This window comes from Paramormyrops kingsleyae, chromosome 8, assembly GCF_048594095.1.
Source record: "Paramormyrops kingsleyae isolate MSU_618 chromosome 8, PKINGS_0.4, whole genome shotgun sequence".
NCBI classification, from domain to species: Eukaryota; Metazoa; Chordata; class Actinopteri; order Osteoglossiformes; family Mormyridae; genus Paramormyrops; species Paramormyrops kingsleyae.
The window spans coordinates 1,542,769-1,565,374 of record NC_132804.1 but is presented as its reverse complement, the minus strand read 5'-3'; the positions used below and the strand labels follow the sequence as shown (position 1 = coordinate 1,565,374).

The following is a 22,606-nucleotide window of genomic DNA, read 5'->3' as shown; positions in this document are numbered from 1 at the left end:
AGGCAACTGCTATTTACTGAGCCACCATATTGTAACACATACACTGTATGTCGTACACCAGGTCAAAAATAAAATACTGCATGAGGAAACCAATGCAACAGCTCTCAGAAACATGATGGTCTGTTAATGGTCTCGCCTCAAGGTGCCTGGTTTTAAGTCAAGGAATGATGTGTTTCTTTTAACCAAAGCTACATGCTGAGCTCGAGAAATCATCCAGTTATATAAATGAATAAAAAGTGCATGTATAAAACAAACAGTATGACTATTATTAACATTATCACGTTTGCCAAGAACATTTTAAAATATGTATGTACACCCGGAGCCATGAAAAGCAGGATTTCTTTTTAAATGTCACATATGTTACCAGTAGCTTTATTGGTGCTGAATGAAACATATGATTTATTCTCTGTGTTTATGCGCTGCTTCATTACTAGGCAAAATGTGTTCGCGATCAGCCTGCCAGTGTTAGGGAGAGCAGGCGGATATAAACACATAAGCCAGGCGGATATTAACACACCTTGACATATCTTGCTGTGTTTGGTGTCTCTAATTAGGCGACTGTGCTGAGATCGCTTCCCTGCCTTATAGTATAATTAAATATTAAGGGTAAGCGTCTTAAGCTGTGAAGAGATGATTACTTGCATGGACAGATTCCCTTTCACTCCAGTAACAAGAGAGGTCCCTGTGCTTAAAAAAAACAAAAAAACTCCTGGGAGCACAGATGGAAAACAACCCCACTCTCTTTAATCCATAAAAAGTTGTATAAAACAGAGGATATATACATATATACCTCTCCCCCATCAGCGCTACCTCTCCCTCATCAGTGCGTATCTCTCCCCCATCAGCACTACCTCTCCCTCATCAGTGCGTACCTCTCCCTCATCAGCGCGTACCTCTCCCTCATCAGTGCGTATCTCTCCCCCATCAGTGCATACCTCTCCCTCATCAGTGCGTACCTCTCCCCCATCAGTGCGTATCTCTCCCCCATCAGCACATATCTCTTCCCCATCAGCGCTACCTCTCCCTCATCAGTGCGTACCTCTCCCCCATCAGTGCGTATCTCTCCCCCATCAGCACATATATCTTCCCCATCAGCGCTACCTCTCCCTCATCAGTGCGTATCTCTCCCCCATCAGCGCGTACCTCTCCCTCATCAGTGCGTACCTCTCCCCCATCAGTGCGTATCTCTCCCCCATCAGCACATATCTCTTCCCCATCAGCGCTACCTCTCCCTCATCAGTGCGTACCTCCCTCACAGCAGCGTGTACCTTCCCCATCAGCACATACAGCTCCGACGTCAGTGTGTACCTCTCCCTCATCAGTGCGTACCTCTCCCTCATCAGCGCGTACCTCTCCCCCATCAGTGCGTACCTCTCCCTCATCAGTGCGTACCTCTCCCTCATCAGTGCGTACCTCTCCCTCATCAGTGCGTACCTCTCCCCCGTAGTCAGATCCCGAGGATGAACTCAAAGCACTGTTATTGAAAACGATGCTGTTCATGATTATTGTCAGCACTATTTCTTGTTTATTATTATCGTTTCTTCTTATTATTGCTTAATTATTATCATTGCTGTTATTACTACAGAACTGCAACTATCACCCTAATTGGATAATGTAAATTCATTATATTTATTATTAATTATAATCCTTCGCTAAAAGGATTATTACTGCTCTTATTAAGACTCATGCGTGCACTAATACACCTATCCCTAAAATCATCTCAGCGCTGTAAGTGACATATCCAGCTTATGTAGCTGCCGGGACACGCTGACCCTCCGCCCCCCACGGAGCTGGAAGGGGAGATTTTAAGTGCACTTAAGCTGCTGAATTTGTCATTGCTCTACTTTGCTTATACATGAGCCCTCATCAACAGTGGGGAGCGCAGAACAGACATGACTGTGAATGAGTCAGGGAGGAAAACGGCGATCAGTTAAAGTTAGGGGGGGAAATACTAAACTAGAAAAAAAACACAATTTTTAAAGGAAGGTGGATATACAAAAAGGATAAAAGTTCACCGTATTTACTGTAGTGTATATGACTCCTTTTTTCATTTTCCCCTATATGCAGCATTTTTAAAATTCCGAGGTCAAAAGTATTAGCCCATCCTAGGTGTGCTCTGCAATGGGGCGTGGTTATTAAAGTTGTAAAAAAATTCTGGGGACTTGGCCTCAGTGTCCTCAATGGTAGGTACGGCCCTAGCTTATTATAATAAATAATAGTATCACTTTCTATTGCAACATCAGAATGTATTAGAGGCGAGTGGGGAAAACAAACGATGGGTGAGAGTGAAGTTAATGAAATGCATAGAGGAAGGAGGAAGCCAGCAGCCCTGAACTGCAGCAGATCTGGAAGGCGAGTTTGCGTTTGCGTGACAGCCGCTGCGAAAATAGCGCCGCTCCTTTCTGCCACAGCCACGGACACCACGTGTCCTATCTTCTTATACTTTAACTTTCAGGTTTTAGTATTTAAACTTTTTTTACCCCCATCACGTGAATTTTTAAGGCAGGTTCGAAGCACTTCGACGTGTTGAGGGAGGGGGTCGTCCATGATGTTGAAAGAGAAAAAATAATACTGTAATAGTAAAGCGTAAATGGTGGCCGTCCACACAAGATACGGTGGAGCAGAGATGTGACATTCCCCTCAGGAAGGAAACGACGGTGGAAGGGAAACATAAAATGTGGCCATTCTCTGCTTTTGTGGGAGCTGTAAGGTCACATGCTGAGAAATGGGAAATTTCAGAAAACCTTCCAGAATAGCAACACAATCCATCTAACCAGCGAGTTTGTTATATGAGGGAAAATGATAACAGATGATTTAATATAGGTAATAAATTCATTGCACATTATACATACCCATACATGCCTGCATATAATTTATTGTTAAATTTTCTTTAGAATTATCATTACATAATAAATAATTGTAATAATAATATAATAATTATTCTCATAAGTAGCTGTCGAATACGTCTCCTTAGGGTTTCCACCCACCCTGCTTTTCGCAGTACTGTTCTCTTTGAGCAAAATTCATATTTTTTCCCGGGACACAAATTGTCCCAGTTTTTCGTGAAAATCTACATCTAATTTAGAATTTCATAGTTTCAAATAAAACCTCACTTGGTTTCCTTCTACCGCTATTGTTTTTTCTTCCTAGTTACATTTATATACCCAATCCTGTGTCTGTAAACGGATAAAAACAGGTAAAACCCAACGACGACTGCCCATGTCAATACTGCACTTTTATTTGATTGGTAGCAGAAATACGAAACTTACCTTGTTACCTAGCAACTGTGCAGGCTGTCGGTCCACCGTGCGCATACACATCAGCAACCCCACTGTGACTTAAATTGGTAGCTAGACATAACGTTAGTTCTTAAAAAAAATTCTATTCATTTTGTTGGTTTTGTGAAATGGCGGAAGTGACGGAAGAGAACGGCAAAACAATATTAGACAAGCCACCAGCATCAAAGAAAAAGTGATTCACAACGTACAACTCAGAGTGAGTGAAAAGAGAAAACTTTTCTGAATGGGCCCAACCAAGGTGGTTTCCACAAAGCAGAATTTCCCAGTTAGTGGGATAACTTAAGCCAAACATGAAAACTGTCCAATAGAAGGAGAGGTCAGTGACATTCCAATTGGACAATCCTTATATTTGTCCCCCCCCCAGTTCTCTGGCACTTGTGTTTCTTGTCCAGCCAAAATTTCAGTAAAATATGAAAGAAAACAGTGTCAGAAAATCATGCAAAAACAAAGAACATCAGAGTTTTGTATTAACCAAGTGTAAAAATCTACCCATTGCAGCTTTTGATCAAAGCAGAACTTCAAGTTAGATTAGACCTTAAGCTATCATGCTTGCAGTTTTAAACATCCCCTGAGGGACAGAAGGGACTCTGCAGGCGGCAGAAAGGGATGAGAGATATGTATGGAAAAGAGGTGAGAAATGTCAGTGTTAGGCTGTCCAAAGTCATTAAGATAAAAGGTTGTTTATAATTTATTATTATAATTTATTATAATATGTCTAAGAATGTTTACCTTTGGACATATTAGGGTTAGATTTTGTAATAGATTATTATTAGACATATATTTACTTGTGAAAGCAAAACATCTGTATTTAATGTAGACAGGTTAGAGAGACAATAGGGAGTTCTACAAATATTAACATATTAACATAGTATATGTGCAAAAATGGTGTAATCCCCCCCCCCCCACACACACACACACACAAATACAAAAAGACGTCCAAGCGTCCTGGTTATTCACAAATCAAAGGTGGCAACCTCAGCCTACTTAATAGCCTAACCTGTGCACAACCATGGCGACCTGCTTTTAAAAGGAGCTTTAAAAGCGAGAAAAACAAGAATTTTCTAATTCCTTCACCTAATAGCTGGGAGTGTCCCCCCCTCCCCCCCCAGCCATGTCTGTCAGGCTGCAGCACACATCCTGCTGCTATTTTTGTGAAGTTTGCGATTAAATGTTTTAGGCCAGTGAGGTATGTGTATTGGGCTCCCAGCTTCCCTGTCGGAGCTGAGGGCGAGAGTCACACGGCAGAACATTCAATACCAACGAGGTTTCCCAGAATATCCACAGTGGGAGCAGCCATGAACTGGCACTGGGCCAAACTCCAGTTCATGTCTGTTTCAGTCCCATTTTTTTAAATGGGGGGGGGGGTGACGGGAAGGGGCTGGATGTTAGAGGGCGAGTGTAGCTCTTTGTTTCATTTGGTCTCCGGGGGCACGGCTGTTCCGGCAGCGGACAGAACCCAGTACTCACCGTGGTGCACCACGCCTTTCAGCCCGTGGATGATGGGGTCCACAGCCGGGTTATCATTCAGCCCGACCTGCAGAGGGGATGACAGTCAGCACCTCTCATGGACATTCGATCACCAAAGCACACTACAGCTCGTTCGGGGTACATTATAATTAAATGTGTACAAAATTGTTGGGGGTTACCCAAGAGAGGCTCGCAGAAGGAATATCCATAACGAAACACTGTGAAAATGGAAGCTTCTTCGACTGGGCGATCCCCTGCGGGGCAATTGAAGTGGTCTTTCTAAGGGTGCTTGAAACACACAGAGCAAGCGGCTCCTTTGCATGCATTAAAGTGATAAAGGCCAGTTGTTTCCCAGGCTGCTGCCATAGAGTCAGAGGCGGACATAAAGAAGAAGGCCGTATCTAATACACGAAGGCCGTGCGGACCACCAGCTACACTGCTGAGCCAAGGCGCGCCAGTCCATTCCGGGCAAATATCCTCGCCGCGTTCACCTGGTCACGCCATCGAGGGAAGGATGGGCGGGAAAGAAATCCTCTCATTACCTCAGCTTGGTGCACTGGGAGGCAAACTGGCGGGCTGGTGGCCTCACGCTCAAAAAGCGCTGGTGCTGTGAGTGACAGCGGCCGCTCTCGCTTCCCGACACGGACATGTGTGCTCAGTCTACAGTTAGCTCAGTTAGTCAGGGCTTGTTTACAAGTGAGTCAGGGGGGAGTCGAATGGAATGGAATCAAATGCAATAATGCAAAAATGAGAATGCTGAGGTACTGAACAGGAGTGCAGGTAAAGTGTGACGGGCCTGTTGCCAAGGGACACAGACTCCGGCCTCACAGGGCTTCTGTCTGAGCGTATGGGCCTGTCGCACCTCCACGCCCAGATCTCACAGCCAGTGCCGCTGCAGAGCTCCTGTCAGCTATAGGGGCTCCTCATATAACCAGTAATGACTTCCTGGAACTCGGTAATAGTAAAATTGATAATATTAGACTTCACATTCAGCTGCCTGTGATTAACTCTGCTAGAAAGGCCGGATCACAAAAGGCTGTGCGAGCGCTGCTTCAGTGACTCCCATCTAGCTGATGAACACGAAGAAGAAAGAAAAGAAAAAGTCATTCTGAATGGAAAATCTACTGCCTGTGGGTCTGCTCTCATTGCGGCTAAACTATTCAAGGATTGCAAGAGAGCACTTAAGAGGCTCGTCCTGATAATAATTAACAGCAGACGAACGTTAGTCTTATTCCATCAAAGTGGAGGTGGCAAGACCACGACTGGAAACCCCAAAATCAGATTCTCATAAACTCAGTCATTAGTCTCAAGCCACTCATTTCATTCTTTCAAAAAAAAAGAAATAAACAGAAATGTTTGCAGGCCATAAATCAGCCATAAATAATCCGACACCCATCAAATGACCACAGCCCAGAAAGTGGCTTAACCAAAGTATTAAACGATGTACTGTTATCCAACACCAATACTCATAGTTCATAGATCTTCATGCTGAATTTTACTCCACTGACTGTTATCGTCTATTATAAAGATTTTCTTCTTATTCGACATAATTGTCATCATTACATTCAGAAACTGAACAGCTGCCTCTCAGAACAGAGACCGACGAATCGACTAGTATCCTCCCCTGAGTATGTGCTGACATTTACACACGACACACAACAACACACAACACAATGTAACTTTCAACCAGACCCAATGATACTTTATCCATAGTATAAAAAAACCTTGAAACACCTCCTGTACTGAATGGTGAAAAAAGCATTGGTAATAATGCCCACTGGCAGCCCTTTGCGTAGAGTATAAAGCTCAAAGCTTCACTGTTGTTTGACACATGCCTGTCCATTAACATCCCATCAGCTCATCACTGTAGCTCAGGAACATTACAAAATGCAATATTCTGCTGTTCAACAGAGAAAAATGAACACAGTAGCTTGTTTGCAGCAGACACAGGACTGCAATCCCTTACTCTTAAGGAGCAGTAATGCTGTTCTCTCTGCCCAACTGCCCATTCAAAATGCTGCTGCAAGAATTGCAAGTGGAAATGGAAAATGACCAGTTTTCCTGCCATTTCATTCAGCCTCACTGGCTTCATGTGAAGCTCAATTTGGACTTTAGAAATTTTCCTCCTCGTTTATGAGGCACTGAACGGCTTCGCCCCAGCATATCTCAGCTGATTAATGTGGGCAATCCAGATCAGTCCCTCAGATCACAGGATTCGGATCCTCTCACAGTTCCTCAGATACATTTTAGAAACTGCTAGCTGTAAAGCCTTTGGCTACAGGGCTCTGAGTTTATGGATCAGGCTACCAGCTGATGTGAGGTATACAGAGCCAATCGCATTTTACATCTAGACCTTTTATTTTATTCTACCTGCCTTTGCCTTATTTCTAGTTTAACTGACTAAATAATGTTTCTTCTGCCACTGTACATGCTGCCATGTGTCTCAATATCTGTGTATCACATCTCCAGCCACCGCAAACCCCCCCAAATCTCCCCATGCTGGGGTAACGCACCCAAAGAGAGCGTCGACTGTACAACGGCTCCCAGTTTGTGTCAAGAAGGCGGTAAGACTGCAGGCTGACCTGCTGATCCTACCGGGCGTTTTAGCACCTAGCCAGCATCGCACTCATAGCTGCTGTTCTAACAACAGCTACACATCACTTACTGAGGAGTATAAAGTTAGTAAGAGTGGGGGTATGTGGGCAGCCATTTGACATGAGACCCCCCCAGAGATTTCCTCCTCATACGACTACCACGGGAGTTTCTGTTCCCTCATCTTCTTTGTCCTCTAGATTTTGCCTTTTAATAGTGCACAACTGTACCCGTCGCCATCTCTCAGGCTGCGGTTCCTGCTTAGCGCTTTGGGGTGACTGTTTTTGGGAAGGGCGCTATATAAAAAGGACCCGAAGGAAACTCAGCAGAATATAAAACAGCAATTTTAAATGAAGCCCGAGCTTGTCCAGTAAAGGTCAGAAAGAGTGATAATCTTGCAAATAATCTTCTTAGCACGATTAAAAAGATGTTCAGTACTCCTGTGAAGCATAGTGGTGGAAATAATTACACACGGCAAAAATAGGTCTTCCTTTTTCCAGGCACATCGCAGACCCCATCGGGTCATCTGTCCTGCCCGCCAGGCATGGAGGCCTCCGAACAGAGGCGCAGGGGAGGGAGGCCACGCAGCACACAGGGTGACCCCATCGGCCTGGGGGGCGGGTCAGCAGTGAGAAACCCCTCCACATTCCCACTGCACCCCGACCCACTGTCCCCTGCCAGCCTCTGCTCCTCCCTTTAATATATTCGGCGCTTCGCTGTAAATCCCACCCCACACAAGCCTTTGAAAAGCGTCCACCCGGGGTCTGCGCTCATAGTTCAGTAGGGCCTTCCAAAGCCGCGGGCAGCCTGGCAGCGTCTGCAGAGGTAATTTATGTGGAGATGATAATTGACAACGGGGGGTCCCCACTGCTTTTCACCCTCACCTGTTTGCACCCCCTCCATCCCAAAATCACAGATTCGCCAGGCAGCAGAGCTGGTGGAAGGTTTTTCATCAAGGCCGACAAAACGGTTGATAGATTCAGGTGAAAATGGACGCCTTTCTGCAGGAGATGAATTAAAGGGTGGCGCGCGAGAGACAGCGACCGCGATTCGGCACCGGCCCAGAGACGGCCTGATTGATAGGCCGACGGCAGCTACCCCAGCAAATTTATAATCGCTAAACTTCTGCCAATGATCGGGGGGAGGATGGGGGGGGGGGCACAGTCTTGAGGACAAATCAGAACTGTGTTGAACAAAAGGTCCACGCAGACGGCAGCATGGAATCAGGGGTTTAATTTAGCAGCCATGTGGCCGATATGACTACCCTGGGAGTATCAGGCGGCGCTGGAGTGCAAAGAGTGACTTGGGAATTACAGCTTCATTATTAATGTTTGTCTTTTGAAGTCCGTCTCCCTTGAACCTCAAAAGGGGGGCTGCATTCTATCCATCTGACATATGTATGCATGTATGTATGTATGCATGTGTGGGTGTATGTACAGTATGTATGCATGCATGTATGTGTGGGTGTATGTATGTATGTATGTATGTATGTATGTATGTATGTGTGGGTGTATGTATGTATGCATGTATGTATGTGTGGGTGTACGCATGCATGCATGTATGCATGTATGTATGTATGCATGCATGTATGTGTGGGTGTATGTATGTATGTAAGTATGTATGTGTGGGTGTATGTATGTATGCATGCATGTATGTGTGGGTGTATGTATGTATGTAAGTATGTATGTGTGGGTGTATGTATGTATGCATGTATGTATGTGTGGGTGTATGTATGCATGCATGTATGTGTGGGTGTATGTATGCATGCATGTATGTATGTGTGGGTGTATGTATGTATGCATGTATGAGTGGGTGTATGTATGCATGCATGTATGTGTGGGTGTATGTATGCATGCATGTATGTATGTGTGGGTGTATGTATGCATGCATGTATGTGTGGGTGTATGTATGCATGCATGTATGTGTGGGTGTATGTATGTATGCATGCATGTATGTGTGGATGTATGTTTTATTTAGTTTATATAGTTTACAGAACTGTTCAAACATAAGTTATACAAATTATACAACAGTGCATTGGTAACATTAACACAGAGGAAACCTGTATACCTCATTTTTCAGGAGCTCACTGTATCACATCACTAATCCTAATTAAACTTCCTCTTGTGCAGTGTTTGTCAGCCTAATAAAAGTTTTTTTTTTTTTTTTTTTTTTTTTTTACAATCAAACAGCCCAAGGCCAGATCACATCCGTGCTTCAGTAAAAGTTGAGGAAAAAGCGAAAGACAGAAACACAACAGCAACATCAAACATCTTCAGCTAGAATTGATCCAAATAAGCTGTTAATTACTTGGTCTGAAGGTGCTGAGGACCAGCACAATTTTAACTGAAGCCCAAACAAAAATCGCTGTAATATATAATAAAAACAATGATGAATCTATAAATTAGGGGCTGGTGATAAAAGGTCATTGAGCTGTAGGGAGCGAAAGAGGCGCTGAAATCCACTCTGATCTGAAACAGCAGTTTGATAACATCACTAGTGAATGGGAAGGTTTTCCTGTGTGAGTGTCACCATCTCCCGTGAAAACTGCTTTGAATGAGTAAAAACAGAGTCGTCATCATTAACAATCTGCAGGAAAGACCTGCTTGGTCTTGGCACTGGAACCTTGCAGAAGTGAGATGGCAAAGTATTAAAAGAAAGGTAATGATGCAAGGAAAAGGCCACTTACTGTGGAATCAATGCTGCAAAATGTGCTTTTAATCCTGCCGATTCAGAGGGACCGGGTGGCCACGTTACCCCCTTCTTTCCGTTAAATGACCCGAAAGAAAAATCTTCCGGGAGTGACACTCAAAGGTCCCTCACAAAGAAGTTCAACTCATTTTAAATGTATGATAAAAAGGTAGTTTAATATATGTATAACATTTGTGTGTTTATATAAAGCATTATATCCCACCTCCAACAAATCAAAAATACTTCACATTTCTAAGATATTTTGAAGGATTAATGAAGAATGAGCACTGACCTGGAAAAACACAGTCATAGCTGCTATGGTTCGCCGCTCCTTAATTGCCATGTTGATGCTTTCAAAATCATCCGAGTTGTACATATAAATTTGCATCTGGAAAGGAGAGAGGAAAAAAATCGAAGGTCACAGCTGGAAACTCTGTGTAATTCATAACTTTGAGCAGTATAGATTCGTCAGGAGGTGTAGGAGACAGACATATGCGCGTGTGCCTTCGCGTGCTCAGAAACACACATGCGGGCCGCAGGAGAAACATCCACAACACAGCGGAAGCCCACCAGCCTGTATGTTACAATGTACAGAATTTCTGTGACAGTCTATTTATATTCAGGGCAGTTAGTTGTCTCCATCAGGGGTGGGAACGCCGAACCTCCCCGAACATGCAAATTAGCCAAGGACACACCGTGCTGGGACAGATCTTGCCAGGGGGCAGGATTGACAGCCGGGATGAGGCTGGGACATGGCCAGATTGAGGTCGAGGTCGGGACGAGGCCAGGTCTAGGTCAGGACATTGCCAGGTTGAGGTTTAGATTGAGGCCGGATCGAGGTCAGGAAGAGGCCGGGATGAGATGGGGACATGGCCAGGTTGAGGTTGAGATTGAGGCTGGGTCGAGGTTGGGTCAAGGCCGGAACGAGGTCAGGATGTGGCCAGGTTGAGGTTCAGATTGAGGCTGGGTCGAGGTCGGGGCAAGGCCGGGATGAGATGGGGACATGGCCAGGTTGAGGTTGAGATTGAGGCTGAGTCGAGGTTGGGTAAAGGCCGGAACGAGGTCAGGATGTGACCAGGTTGAGGTTCAGATTGAGGCTGGGTCGAGGTCGGGTCAAGGCCGGAACGAGGTCAGGACGTGGCCAGGTTGAGGTTCAGATTGAGGCTGGGTCGAGGTCGGGGCAAGGCCGGAATGAGGTCAGGATGTGGCCAGGTTGAGGTTCAGATTGAGGCTGGGTCGAGGTCGGGGCAAGGTGGTACTCCATTCACCTGGTTTCGCCACACAGAGGAGTGCGGCCAATCACCCGGGTGTTTTCACCACTGCAAGATCTCCAGGATGGTCAACATGTTGCTAGGGGCGCACGGGACCAGTGTGCCGCTTACGAGTTTCGTGATCCACCACACGCTGAGCCGTTGTCATAGTGACACTTCCACGGAATTACGGATAAACGGCAGACAGACTGCACAGCCCCTCGCTTCCTTTAATCAAGCCCAGCAAGGCGGCTTGCGGCAGCCGATGTGTATAAAGGTATAATCTTTGCAGACACCAGACACCCGTCAAGGGGGGTAAGCATGAAACCAGTGTCCCTCAGAACACATTCAGCACAGCCATTTTACAGAGGCGGGGAATCTTAAATGGCCGGGAAGAAAATGACCTGGCAGGATTGTTTAAAATCACATTAACACTGAAATGCGATCCCAAAGCCGCAGGTTCACCCCCTGCAGAGTTCAGCTGCTGATAGCAGCATTCAGAACCACAGAACTATCAGACACATTTCTGTAGTAATAGAGAAAGCAGAGACCAGACCTTGCATTTTGTTCTTGACATGAACATACCTATACGTAGTGTGTGTGAGTGCGTATAACATAAATAGAGATGATTTTTCATATGGAATTACCCTGATATCTTACTCACTCTCTCGCCTGGGATCTATCCATCTTCCATAACTGCATTCCCAGGACAGTCTGCATGGAATGTCAGTCCATGACAGGACACACTCACACACGATCAACAATTTACAGACCCAGGGTCACCTGCGTGTATTTGTACTGTGGGAGGAACCCCTGGGGACAAGGAAAAAACATACAAACTCCGAATGCAGAGATCCGACTGGAATGAAGCCTGCAGCCTGGTGATATGCAGCTAGCATGCGATGCACTGAGTTAACCCCTGCAGTCCATGCAGCTCTGAAATGCATCTGCATCCTCCTAATAGAGACGGAGTGTTTTATACCACAGAAATAATGCTACGCAGTTCTTGCCTTTCAATAATTAATGGCAGCCTGGGAAAGGCTCCAGCCCCCCCCCCCCCCCACCACCCCGACCAGAATAAGCAGTTAGATGATGGAAGGATGGATAAATAATAATAATAATAATTATTATAATAATAATAAGAGTATTTTTCCAGCAGAAAGCGACAATGTGTGAACACAGGAGACTCCAGACGTGCTTAAACAAACAAACGCAGCTTGCATCGTGGTGCCCGGCAGGCTTTTATCTTTCTGTGCTAAAAGCGGCACATTTGCAGGCAGACTGCGTCCGGCTGCATCGAGGAATGACACACAGGGACAAGGCACCCATCTGCATGCAGCCGAGAGGCCCACGGCACAGGTAGAGTCACCTCAGTCACCGGGGGCTGGCTGCGATATCTCTGTCCGACCCAGACAGACACCAGAAGACACCCCCAGGACCGTGAGGACTGCAGTTAGGCCTGCCACTGGTTTTGCGGTTGGCAGTTTTGTTTGTTCATAATCGTGTGAGCGAATGCTCTGCGATACATCAGAGCTCGTGCACTAATGGGGTGAATCAGAATCCCACAACACCGGGGTCTGAGAGATTAAGCCAAGTGGCAAATTAATCATGCAGATATGGCAATAATGTATTCTGACGCATGAAAGAAGGAGACGGCTTTACGGAAAGGCGGCGTCCTCGCTAATGGGGGCATGAGGCGGGGCGTGATGGAGGTGCCCGCTCTCGCTGAAACTCCCCCAGCCCCCAGCAGTCAGCTGACGAAGAGGAGCCCGTGCCAGTCAGCTGACGAAGAGGAGCCCGTGCCAGTCAGCTGACGAGGAGAAGCCCGTGCCAGTCAGCTGACAAGGAGGTGCCAGTGCCAGTCAGCTGACGAGGAGGAGCCCGTGCCAGTCAGCTGACGAGGAGGTGCCCGTGCCAGTCAGCTGACGAGGAGGAGCCCGTGCCAGTCAGCTGACGAGGAGGAGCCCCGTGCCAGTCAGCTGACGAGGAGGAGCCCGTGCCAGTCAGCTGACGAGGAGGTGCCTGTGCTCCTCTGCCTGGCTGTTCCTGAGTCACGCAGCAGCTACTCTGGAATTTCCATACGAGGAATGTGGTAACTTCAGGTGGGATGCTGGGCTTCCTCCAGCAAAGAGAAATAGGTGGGGGGGGCATTCTTCAGTTCTTTATATGCCATGCAAAGTGACATGAGCAACGAGATGAACAAGAACACGAGGCCCCCGAAACAGCCCAGCACCAAAAACATATCTTTGGACAGCAGACTGTTTCCTGGGAAGGAAACGCAGATGAGACAGGGCCTGGCTTAAGAGCTGACAGCTTTCTGCTGGAGCCTTCTCCTTGTCATGTAGGAGAGCTTCAGCGTAATCCTGAGAAGCTCACAGGCTCTGGGGAACCATTAAAAACCAGGCACTTGTTGTGATCACAGAGCACCGTATAGATCACATCACCTTGCCGGCTTATTCAGCAAACTCCCGAGGGGGGCGATGACGAGACACTTGGCCTCCAATCCCGCTCAAGTGTATCAAACAAATAAGAAAATAAAGCTTGGATTCATACAGGAACCGTAGGGGGGGCGATGGCTCCCTAATGGACACAAGACGACGTGTACAGGGAAACGTGGGCATGGACAATGACATGGGGGGGGGGGGGGGTGATGGCTTCCTAATGGACACAAGACGACGTCTACAGGGAAACGTGGGCATGGACAATGACATGGGGGGGTGAGGGGGGGGGGGCGATGGCTTCCTAATGGACACAAGACGACATCTACAGGGAAACGTGGGCATGGACAATGACATGGCGGGGGGGGGGTGTTGTCTTGTGAAGGTACTGTAAATTTTATGTAGTTCCTTTTCCACTTTTGAAATGACTATTCATAATTTCATTCAGTATTACTAATTAGTCATTACTGCTAATTTGGCACTATTTCAGTTTTTTGCACATTTCAGCCCATTCACAGTCTCTCCTCACCTCACTTTACCTCTGTATAGCCTGCCATCAATTTCAAATTGCGTACTTCAGTACTACACTTCATAGTTTGAGTGCGTAAGTGAATGCACTTTTGCACTCAAAATAGCAAGTTTAAGTACTTAAGTATGTGATTGGAAATCCTAAGTTTAAGTACTGAAGTACGTGAATGTAAATCCCGAGTTTTATCCTGTAAAGTTTGCTGGTGTTTTTTTTGTCTAAGTACAGGTGTGATGGATAACAACCTCGTTTTTTAATTTTGATTTATAGTGACTAGTGATGTTATCAAACTAATCAGAAAAAATAATGAATTATTTAAGATCACTGTAGTCTGGCCAGTTAGTAAATTACGGAAAAGATTATAAAACCCAGGGTGTGACAGTAAATCAGCAAGAGCTTTCTCTAGTCATTACAATATTAATAATTCATTAATTATGTTTTTCCACAAACATGAAATATTCTCAGTTAAATGTGCAGGGCAAGAAACGGCAAAAAAGAGTTAAGAACAATGTAACGATTAGAAATAATTTGTTCAAGACGGGTATAGCAGAGAACTTGAGTTTGCCCTTTAGGTAAGTTTTAATGATAGAAATAAAAACTCTTCCCCCATGTACTGAGGCAGGTACTGGCATCATCCACCAGCCTGGTTGTGGGTTCAAATCCCAGGGAGAGCACATACATTGTAACCCTTCCTTGTAAGGCAGGTAGACGTAGGTACCAGTCTTCGTCTGAAGACCTGGGCTGACCTGCTAGTCAGGACAAGCGACGTGGTCATGGCTTTGGTCCTCACTGCCCAGATTCGAAGTCCACACAGAAGGGCAACATTCTGTAATCGATCTAAAAAAATGCCCCCCTTTTTAGAGACACCCCTGTATCCTCCTTCACTGTGTGGAAACACACGGAAAACAGCAGCGTGAGGAAAGGAACCCAAGAGCGATGCTGGCGGGAATGATAAGCGGCGTGGCCGATTCTGACGGCGTCCAGACGGCGTGGCCCCCGGCGGCTGCCGGAGCGAAACGGGGGCCATCCAAAGGACACTGGCTCCCCCCCAGTCTCAGCAAGAAAATAAAATAAAACTGGTTTGCAGCTTCAGAACAACAAACACTCCTGATTTGTCTGGTCCCCATAAACACAAAGCCTCCCCATTGCCGTGGAGCCGACACCGTCATCCTGGTCTCCCTTCGTTTGCGGGTCTCGCAGGAGTGCGCAGAGCAGTTTTCAGGCTATGAATGCCCAGGGCCCTAGCCCTTGGGGGCCACCCCCCCAGCCCTCTCCGGGGTCGCTGCGTTTGAAATCCGGCTCCCGACAACTCGACATTGTCGTCTAAAAATACCCGACTTCCTGCAAATCGACAGGAAAGCAGGGCTGGGGGCGACCGGCCCTCCCGCCAACTGAACCGTACGGCAAAAAAACAATAAACATCCGTTAGCAATAACAAAGAGACAAAGAGCCGCCTAGTTGACTAATTAAAATTAATCAGCTGCTTCCCGTCTTCCACTGACTGGAGGCAAACTGCGATCATTTGTTGTCCGTCTAAGTGTTCAAGGAGAAACACACTGACCATCTATCTCAATTCAGCCGTCCCTAACTACATTAGCCAATTAGCTTCTCCCCTAGGCTAATTTTAGTCATTATTGGCAGAGCCAATCTGCTCCTCAGACTGCACTCACATAAAGCTTCCTGTTGCTCAAACAGCAATTATCAGGTCGTCCTGACGTTTAAAAATGGCCGCTTTCCACTATAAATTGAATAAATAATAATGGAGCTGGTGCTGCTATTTAGAGCAGAGCTGCGGCTCTTACGGCTCGATGCAGCACTTTCTGTCTGCTCGTTTGGTCTGCCTCGCGTTTGTCAGTGCCAGACTCCGACTGGTGCCACATCACAGGAGACTGGGAATGACCAGGGGGCATTTTTACTGACTGTACCGGCCGCCCGCGGGTACGACCCGGAACGAGCAACGCGGCCGAACATGACAGCGATTTTATCCTGCGGGTTCATAAAGGCTGGATAACGCCGATACTCTTCTGTGGGGGGGCAGGGGCCAGTCTGCTGCATGACAAAGTGGATTACCAGGCTAGCCCAGACGCTACTCCCAGCAGGCACTGGGGCAGAGAAGGCGCGAGGGAGGCAGGCAGAGAGACTCCTCTTTCTGGGCTCCCGTACAACATTTTCAGACGTGAGGGATTGGAATCGCTTTATGCCAACACTCAAACACACACCGGTGCGGTCGGCACGGACCTCGAGGCTCTTGCAGGAGAACCTGAAGCCGTGTCAAATAATGCCCCTGCAAACCAAGCCAAACGACACATTCTTGGTGGTGCGTTGCTTGAAATATGCGTAGGCTGATGTAATTTCCCTCATGTTGCAGCGATTCATATCTCTCAGTCAAATGAAAGCATCATTTAAACTCCCCTGCTTTAACCCTAAAAGAGTGAACGGGCCAGCTGGGAAAGCACAGAAGACCCCGAGTCCAGGCAAACAGCACTGTCAGTTTTATCTGTTGTTATCCTCTGACATCTGCCCCCTACTGGTCAAGGTGTTACTGCACCTCGTATGCTGACCGTTTTACTGCTATCGATACTGCGGATGTGCAGAACTGGGCCCCCACACCTGCCCCGGAAACCGCTTCATTTTTCATTGTGTTAGATCTGAGCAACTAAGCCCATATATTGATTTCCGCAGTTATTCCTTTAAAACAACAGCCATCAATGTCTGGAGGGAGACAAACGACGGTTGGCACCACAGTAGACCGCTTTCCAAAGATTTCCTATGCCTCCGCTGTACTCCTCCTTGTCCTACCTCCATTTGACCTGGCTCCTCTGCACCTAACCCCCCCTCCTCCCCCATCGTGCCGATAAAATCGATACCTGGGCTCTGAGCAAAGCAATTTCAATCGGTGCCTCTTACCCAGCCTAAGGACGCAGGGAAAGGAATCTAATATGTGTTATATACTTTAAAACATCCGCGGGAGAAGGTGTGTGGACAGAAAACACTGCTACTGACTTCGAGGAGAGCATCTCAGGTACATAGTCTCTGACACCCTTAATATAAATGATAATAATGGTACATCGGCACAGAATTTCAAGTGCCAGAGGATGTTCCTGTTTCTCTACCAGAGAGCTTCCTGGATGAAAAAATGTAATATAAAGCCAGCTGTGGCCCGACCCCCACTGGATGTTAACATGAAGCTGACTGGATGGGTGTTACATGGACGTGCTGTTGTCCTCATGAACCGTATGGGGGGGGGGGGGGGGATTCGATAACCCCTAGATGTGTGAGCTCCGCAGCTTTGGAATGAGCTGTTCAGCTCACAAATCCCGCTCGGCGCTTGAAGAGCACAGCTCAAAAAGCCATTTGCATCTCAGGAACATGACGCCCAAAAAAAAATCCAACAGCAACAAATGAGGGCTGAGAAGGGGAGATCGCGGCCCAGCGACGGCGTGCGGAGTCTGTTTTACACGCAGAGGAACACGGCGGCGACTCAGCGCACTCTCCCAATCCGATTCATGTCCCTGCTTCTGTCAGAACGCCTGTCTGCCCAGGGCTCAGAGAGAGACAGAGGGAGGAGAGAGAGAGAGAGAGAGTTAGGGAGAGAGAGACTGAAAAATAAGACTGAACGCAGGAAACAGTCACTGCTCTGACACGGAGAGCTTTTCAGCATGCCGTCCCTATCAGTGTGCTGGGACCTTGCTGGCCGCCATAATTACTGCTTCTCTCCGCTATATGCTAACATGTAAACACTGTATCAACTGTATGAACTCCATTGCTCTTGGTGATGTGATGAGCGTATATAAAAATGGCAAATGGCACAGGGCAGAAGCGAGGAGAGCGCTTCATCTCGGCCTCGACGTGAGTGACAGCGTTAGCGTGTGCAGGATCACGCCCTTTGGATGTCACGCCAGGCAGAGTGTAAATTCCAGAGCAGCGCCTCCGGTCCACAGGGTCGCCGAAAACGGCGGCAGCTCGTTGGCCCAGGTGACAGACCAGGAGGAAAGAAATGGTCGTCGATTTCAAACGACAAGCACGACAGAATCATGACCAAGTTACCCCACAACAAGCAGTCAGTGCCAAATGTATTTTCAGCTGGACTTGATGATGTTTGCAGCTCCTGGCCAGAGCACAATGGATCAGGAGCAGTGTCCAGTACATTTCACCAAATAGTGTGATTTGTTTATTATTATTTATTTTAAAGTTTAAAAGCTAGACCATACACTAATTGAAGGAGGAGGTCATGGGTTCCTTTAACTGCATTCAAAACGGCTTTAACCCCTCACAGAATTTCTCCTTCCTTGATAAATTTTCTTCCCCCAGGTATCGCTAAGCAAAAAAAAAAAAAGTAACTTTATTGCTTTCGAGAGAACAGAAAAATATCTGCAAAGAGATTATTAAAAATCGGCTGAGAGCTGAGCACGGGACGGGGGGGGGGGGGGGGGGGGGATGGGGGGGGGGGGCGGTAGCCTTGGCCTGTGACTGGACAGATGTGCTCTCTCGCTCGTCGAGGCCTCAGGATGGAGGATCAGGCCCTGGGGCTACAGCGCGACATTACGGCGTGAACGTGCTGCTCGCTTTTCAAAGGGATGGGCAAATATTTAAATTAAATAGAATCAGATATAAATAAATTAACGAATATGAAAAGAAAAGCCGAAGGAGTCAGAGGCTGGCCGGTCATCAGTTATTCTCGAAGGTTTAATGGAACACGGCCGGGAACAGGAACGGGATGGAGGAGCGAATCCACTCAGCGGCGGTGCTCACTGCCCTGCCTCGACAGCCACAAACAAAACGAAATGGCCCCTGAACAATACAGCAAAAGTACCAGCCTTGTTAATCGGCTGAAGGGTCCCCATTTTCTGCATTTTTTGGTTTTTGCTTTTGAGGGAAGTTTTATTATACCTGAAATAATCGGATGCGGCCTGGTTTTTAAAAGCCTGTGAGTCAGAGGTACCTCATTACGAGTGAGAGTGTGATGGTGCACATCTCTAAACGCTTTTCCTCTGTGCCCCTCTATCTGCACGAGTGTTTGCATGTGTCTTGTGAAAGCCAGTCTGCACAACTGCAAAAGAGGCTCATGAAACAGGGGGGGGCAAAAAAAATTACAAGCCAGTTGATTCGGCGTAATTAACAGGAAAATGCTGCATAAGGACTCCCACAGTGCATTGCACCACAGGCACGGCGGGCCAGCAAGAGCTACGGCGAGTGTCCAGGGCCTAGTTTACTGTTAAAGCAGCGGGGCCGACTTAACGGAAAACAATATCTCAGAGCGGCACGGCAGCCGTACAGACATAAGGGTGCAGGCCAGCCGCGATTTTGTTCTCATGATTAACTGATTCTGCTTGTACAAAAAGCTGACCCATTATGCAAAGGTACAATTATATTTAACTATATTGGTGACATACTGTGGCACAACTGTGAAAATTGTTTAGCTCAGCTAGGGTATGCTACTGTCAGACTTGTGTGGAGTTTTTTAATCATTAAATAACATGAGAATGGATGCCTGTCTTAGATTTGGGTCAGTAACAGATACAGCTGCAGACCGCGGAGCTGTTTTCCGCTACATTATGTACAAACAGTAGGCAGCATGAAGCTTCAGCGCAGCTGTGCAACCTGAAGGTCCACAATCAAGGGGAGGTTCTGGTTCCCCCATCAAGGACGGTACCTTCTGGAAGAGCTCCAGCAAAGCGTCTAGCTCCATCGATACGGTACGTGGTCTTCACACGTAACTGGGTCTTCGCTAGGGATGGCGGGTTTGGCTGAGAGAGAGCTCTCCAGCGCACGAGTTTCTTCAGGTCCACCGTGATACATCTTCGCTCCTTAGCAACCTCAGAGGGCTCATGTCTCCCGTCTACTTTAATGCATTTCCAGCTAAAAGAAATAGAAGCTATTATCAGAGGCCACTGCAGGCGGCGGTGCAAAGCGGGGCCCACTGACTGCTCCCCTGTACGCTTTCGCCTTAACTGCCTCCTAAACAACATCTACATGCCGTGCCACTTTCCCGTCTGGCTGCTGCTAGGCTAAGGATTCTTTTTGCAACCTCTTACTGGTCACAAGGTTGTAATACTCTCACCATCTCCGGTCTGCTAGACAACCTTGCTAAAGTGTCCAGACCATTCCATGGTTTCTGTGTGTACCTTTTACAAGGAAGTACCTCCGTCTGTAAGAACGGCTGCGTCCAATCAAAAACTAGTGGGGAAAAGCAAAAGCAGCTTTGGAGACATATTGATAGCTTAAGTGCTCTAGTGAGAGAGCTTTTTACACGGATGGGAAATAAGGACATTAACAAGGGTAAAATAGCAGCTGAAGATATTCTCCCATTTTCTGGATAAAAGCCCAAGCCTATTCAGGGATTGCTAGCCAGGTAGGAGGGGTGGAGACGGGAATGAAACTAAAGAGCGTTCTGAGGAAGTTAGTGGAGAAGTGACCAAAATGCAGAGTAGGAAAAGGGTAAAACAAACATGGAAGGGTTTAGGAATCCTAGTGAGCACCACAGGCCATAAGAGGTTCTCTGCCATCATTTATCACCCATTGCAGATGCAACTTAGAAGACACTAAACCTTAAAACTGAGAGTCCAGGCAAGGAGGAGATCTATGGGTGGCCACTGAGGTCTCCAGAATTCAGCTGAAGGTGCCTCTATCCAGAACATCAGACTCGTTGCGTAACACTGCCCGCTATCATCAAGCCAAGGAGGAAGCCGTTACTCAACAATCATGGCAATGTTCTCTGGAATTTGTCAGACAGCAGGAACCTGTTGAATCTATTATGTGGGAACAGATTTTTGGACAGAACAAACCCAGATGCTGGCCTCCTGACCATAATGCGAAGCTGAGGCCAGACATCAACCTGACTGTGAAGTTCGGTGGTGGGGTCACATCTCATGCATCTCATCAGCAAAGACTGGGGACCATGTGGAGACTGAAGGAAAGACATCAGTCCATCCAGTCATCCTCTAAGTGAAAGGAAAACCAGATACATCAAAATGCATGAAAATATACAGCAAGGCACTTATTTCAGTCTGATAGGAAAAAAGCTCAAAACCTGAATCTACTGCAGAGCATCTGCCTTTCAATAGTCCTTGACAATGTTGGGGACAGTGGCAAGATCCCAACATGGGCCCCACTGAGGACCAATGACACAATCTGAAGACTGCAGCGGATATTCAAAGCCAACACGCATCAAAGTGTTACTGTACAAAATATGGCTCAGGAATACATTACAGTGTTGAGTGATAAATTTCTGAGCTTTGCACACTAATAGGTATTTTCTTAAGATGCTTGTGCATGTGAGCTTGCAGTAAAAATGCTGATTGGGGAAAGACAAACAGGACATACAGGAATGCTCTGTAGTGTTTCTATGGGTTTCCAAGCCACTGTGCAATCTCTGCTCCAGCCAGAGTGAGAACCGGGCTGAGCAAAGTGACATAGAAACAACGATCCTAAGATCCTCAGCAATAAACGAGTGAAGGTCCAGGTTCCGTGTCGCACGAGTGTTCCACGTCTACACTGGGACAAAGCAGCGTCACACAGGGATCCTACTCCATCACCATCGACGGCAGGAACAGGGCCACTAGATACAGGGCCTCCTGGCATGCGAGGGCGATCCGGTGAAAGAGCAGCACAAAGGAGAAGTAGAGAGGTGGAGACATGCTCCTTTAAGAGTGACTTACTATGGGCAAATGCCGGCTGTAATTGAGCAAAGAAGCAGACAGAACCTTCATGGCTGCTTCCCGCAGCATAAACGCTGGGTTCTCTCAGGGCCAGTGGCTCTAAAATTGAAGGCCAGCCTCGCTCTGCCGGGGAACTCTCACCCAGATACACAGCAATTATTTGATGTTCAAAGTAATTTATCCCACAACATCCCCCAACACAAATAAATCTAACTTGCAGGTTCCCTCCGTCACACTGATACAAGCATGAATAAGAAATAAATGTTTACAGAGAATTACAGCAAAGGTTTTTTCCTCCTCCTAGGGTATAAGGCCTCTGGCTGGTGTGGCGAACGGCCGTAATTGGGCCGGACGCCTGGAGGAACAGCCTGGGTGTATAAACAAGCCAGCAACCTGAATGTGGTCCTTCGGTTTAATCATTATAATGGCTTTTGAAGGTATACTGATTTTAAAAAAAATCTGAAAAAGAATATATGCAGTAATAATAATAATAATTAGTAATAAAAAAAAATAATTAACTGGATTCCCTGTCCACAAGTACTTTGGTTCACAAAGTAGTCAGTGACTCATTAAGCATTACATTAGTCAGGAATACGCCTTTGGGTCCAGAGGGAGACGCCCATTCAGGTTTATTTCTCTGCTGTGAAACAGTTCTGGATCCTGGAAAGTAACATCCTGGTCACAGCAG

At 46.8% G+C, this 22,606-nt stretch overlaps 1 protein-coding gene across 1 annotated transcript in view; it reads right to left on the bottom strand.

Moving 5' to 3' along the window:
- The window catches only part of ptprga (protein tyrosine phosphatase receptor type Ga), a 198,490-nt gene that overhangs the window by 56,219 nt on the left and 119,665 nt on the right, over nt 1-22,606 (bottom strand). Inside the window, exons 6-7 of the mRNA XM_072714954.1 lie at nt 10,339-10,434; nt 4,767-4,833 (exon numbers count right to left, since the gene is read on the bottom strand). Of these exons, the coding sequence (XP_072571055.1) occupies nt 4,767-4,833; nt 10,339-10,434 (163 nt within the window). The remainder of the gene's footprint in view (nt 1-4,766; nt 4,834-10,338; nt 10,435-22,606) is intronic.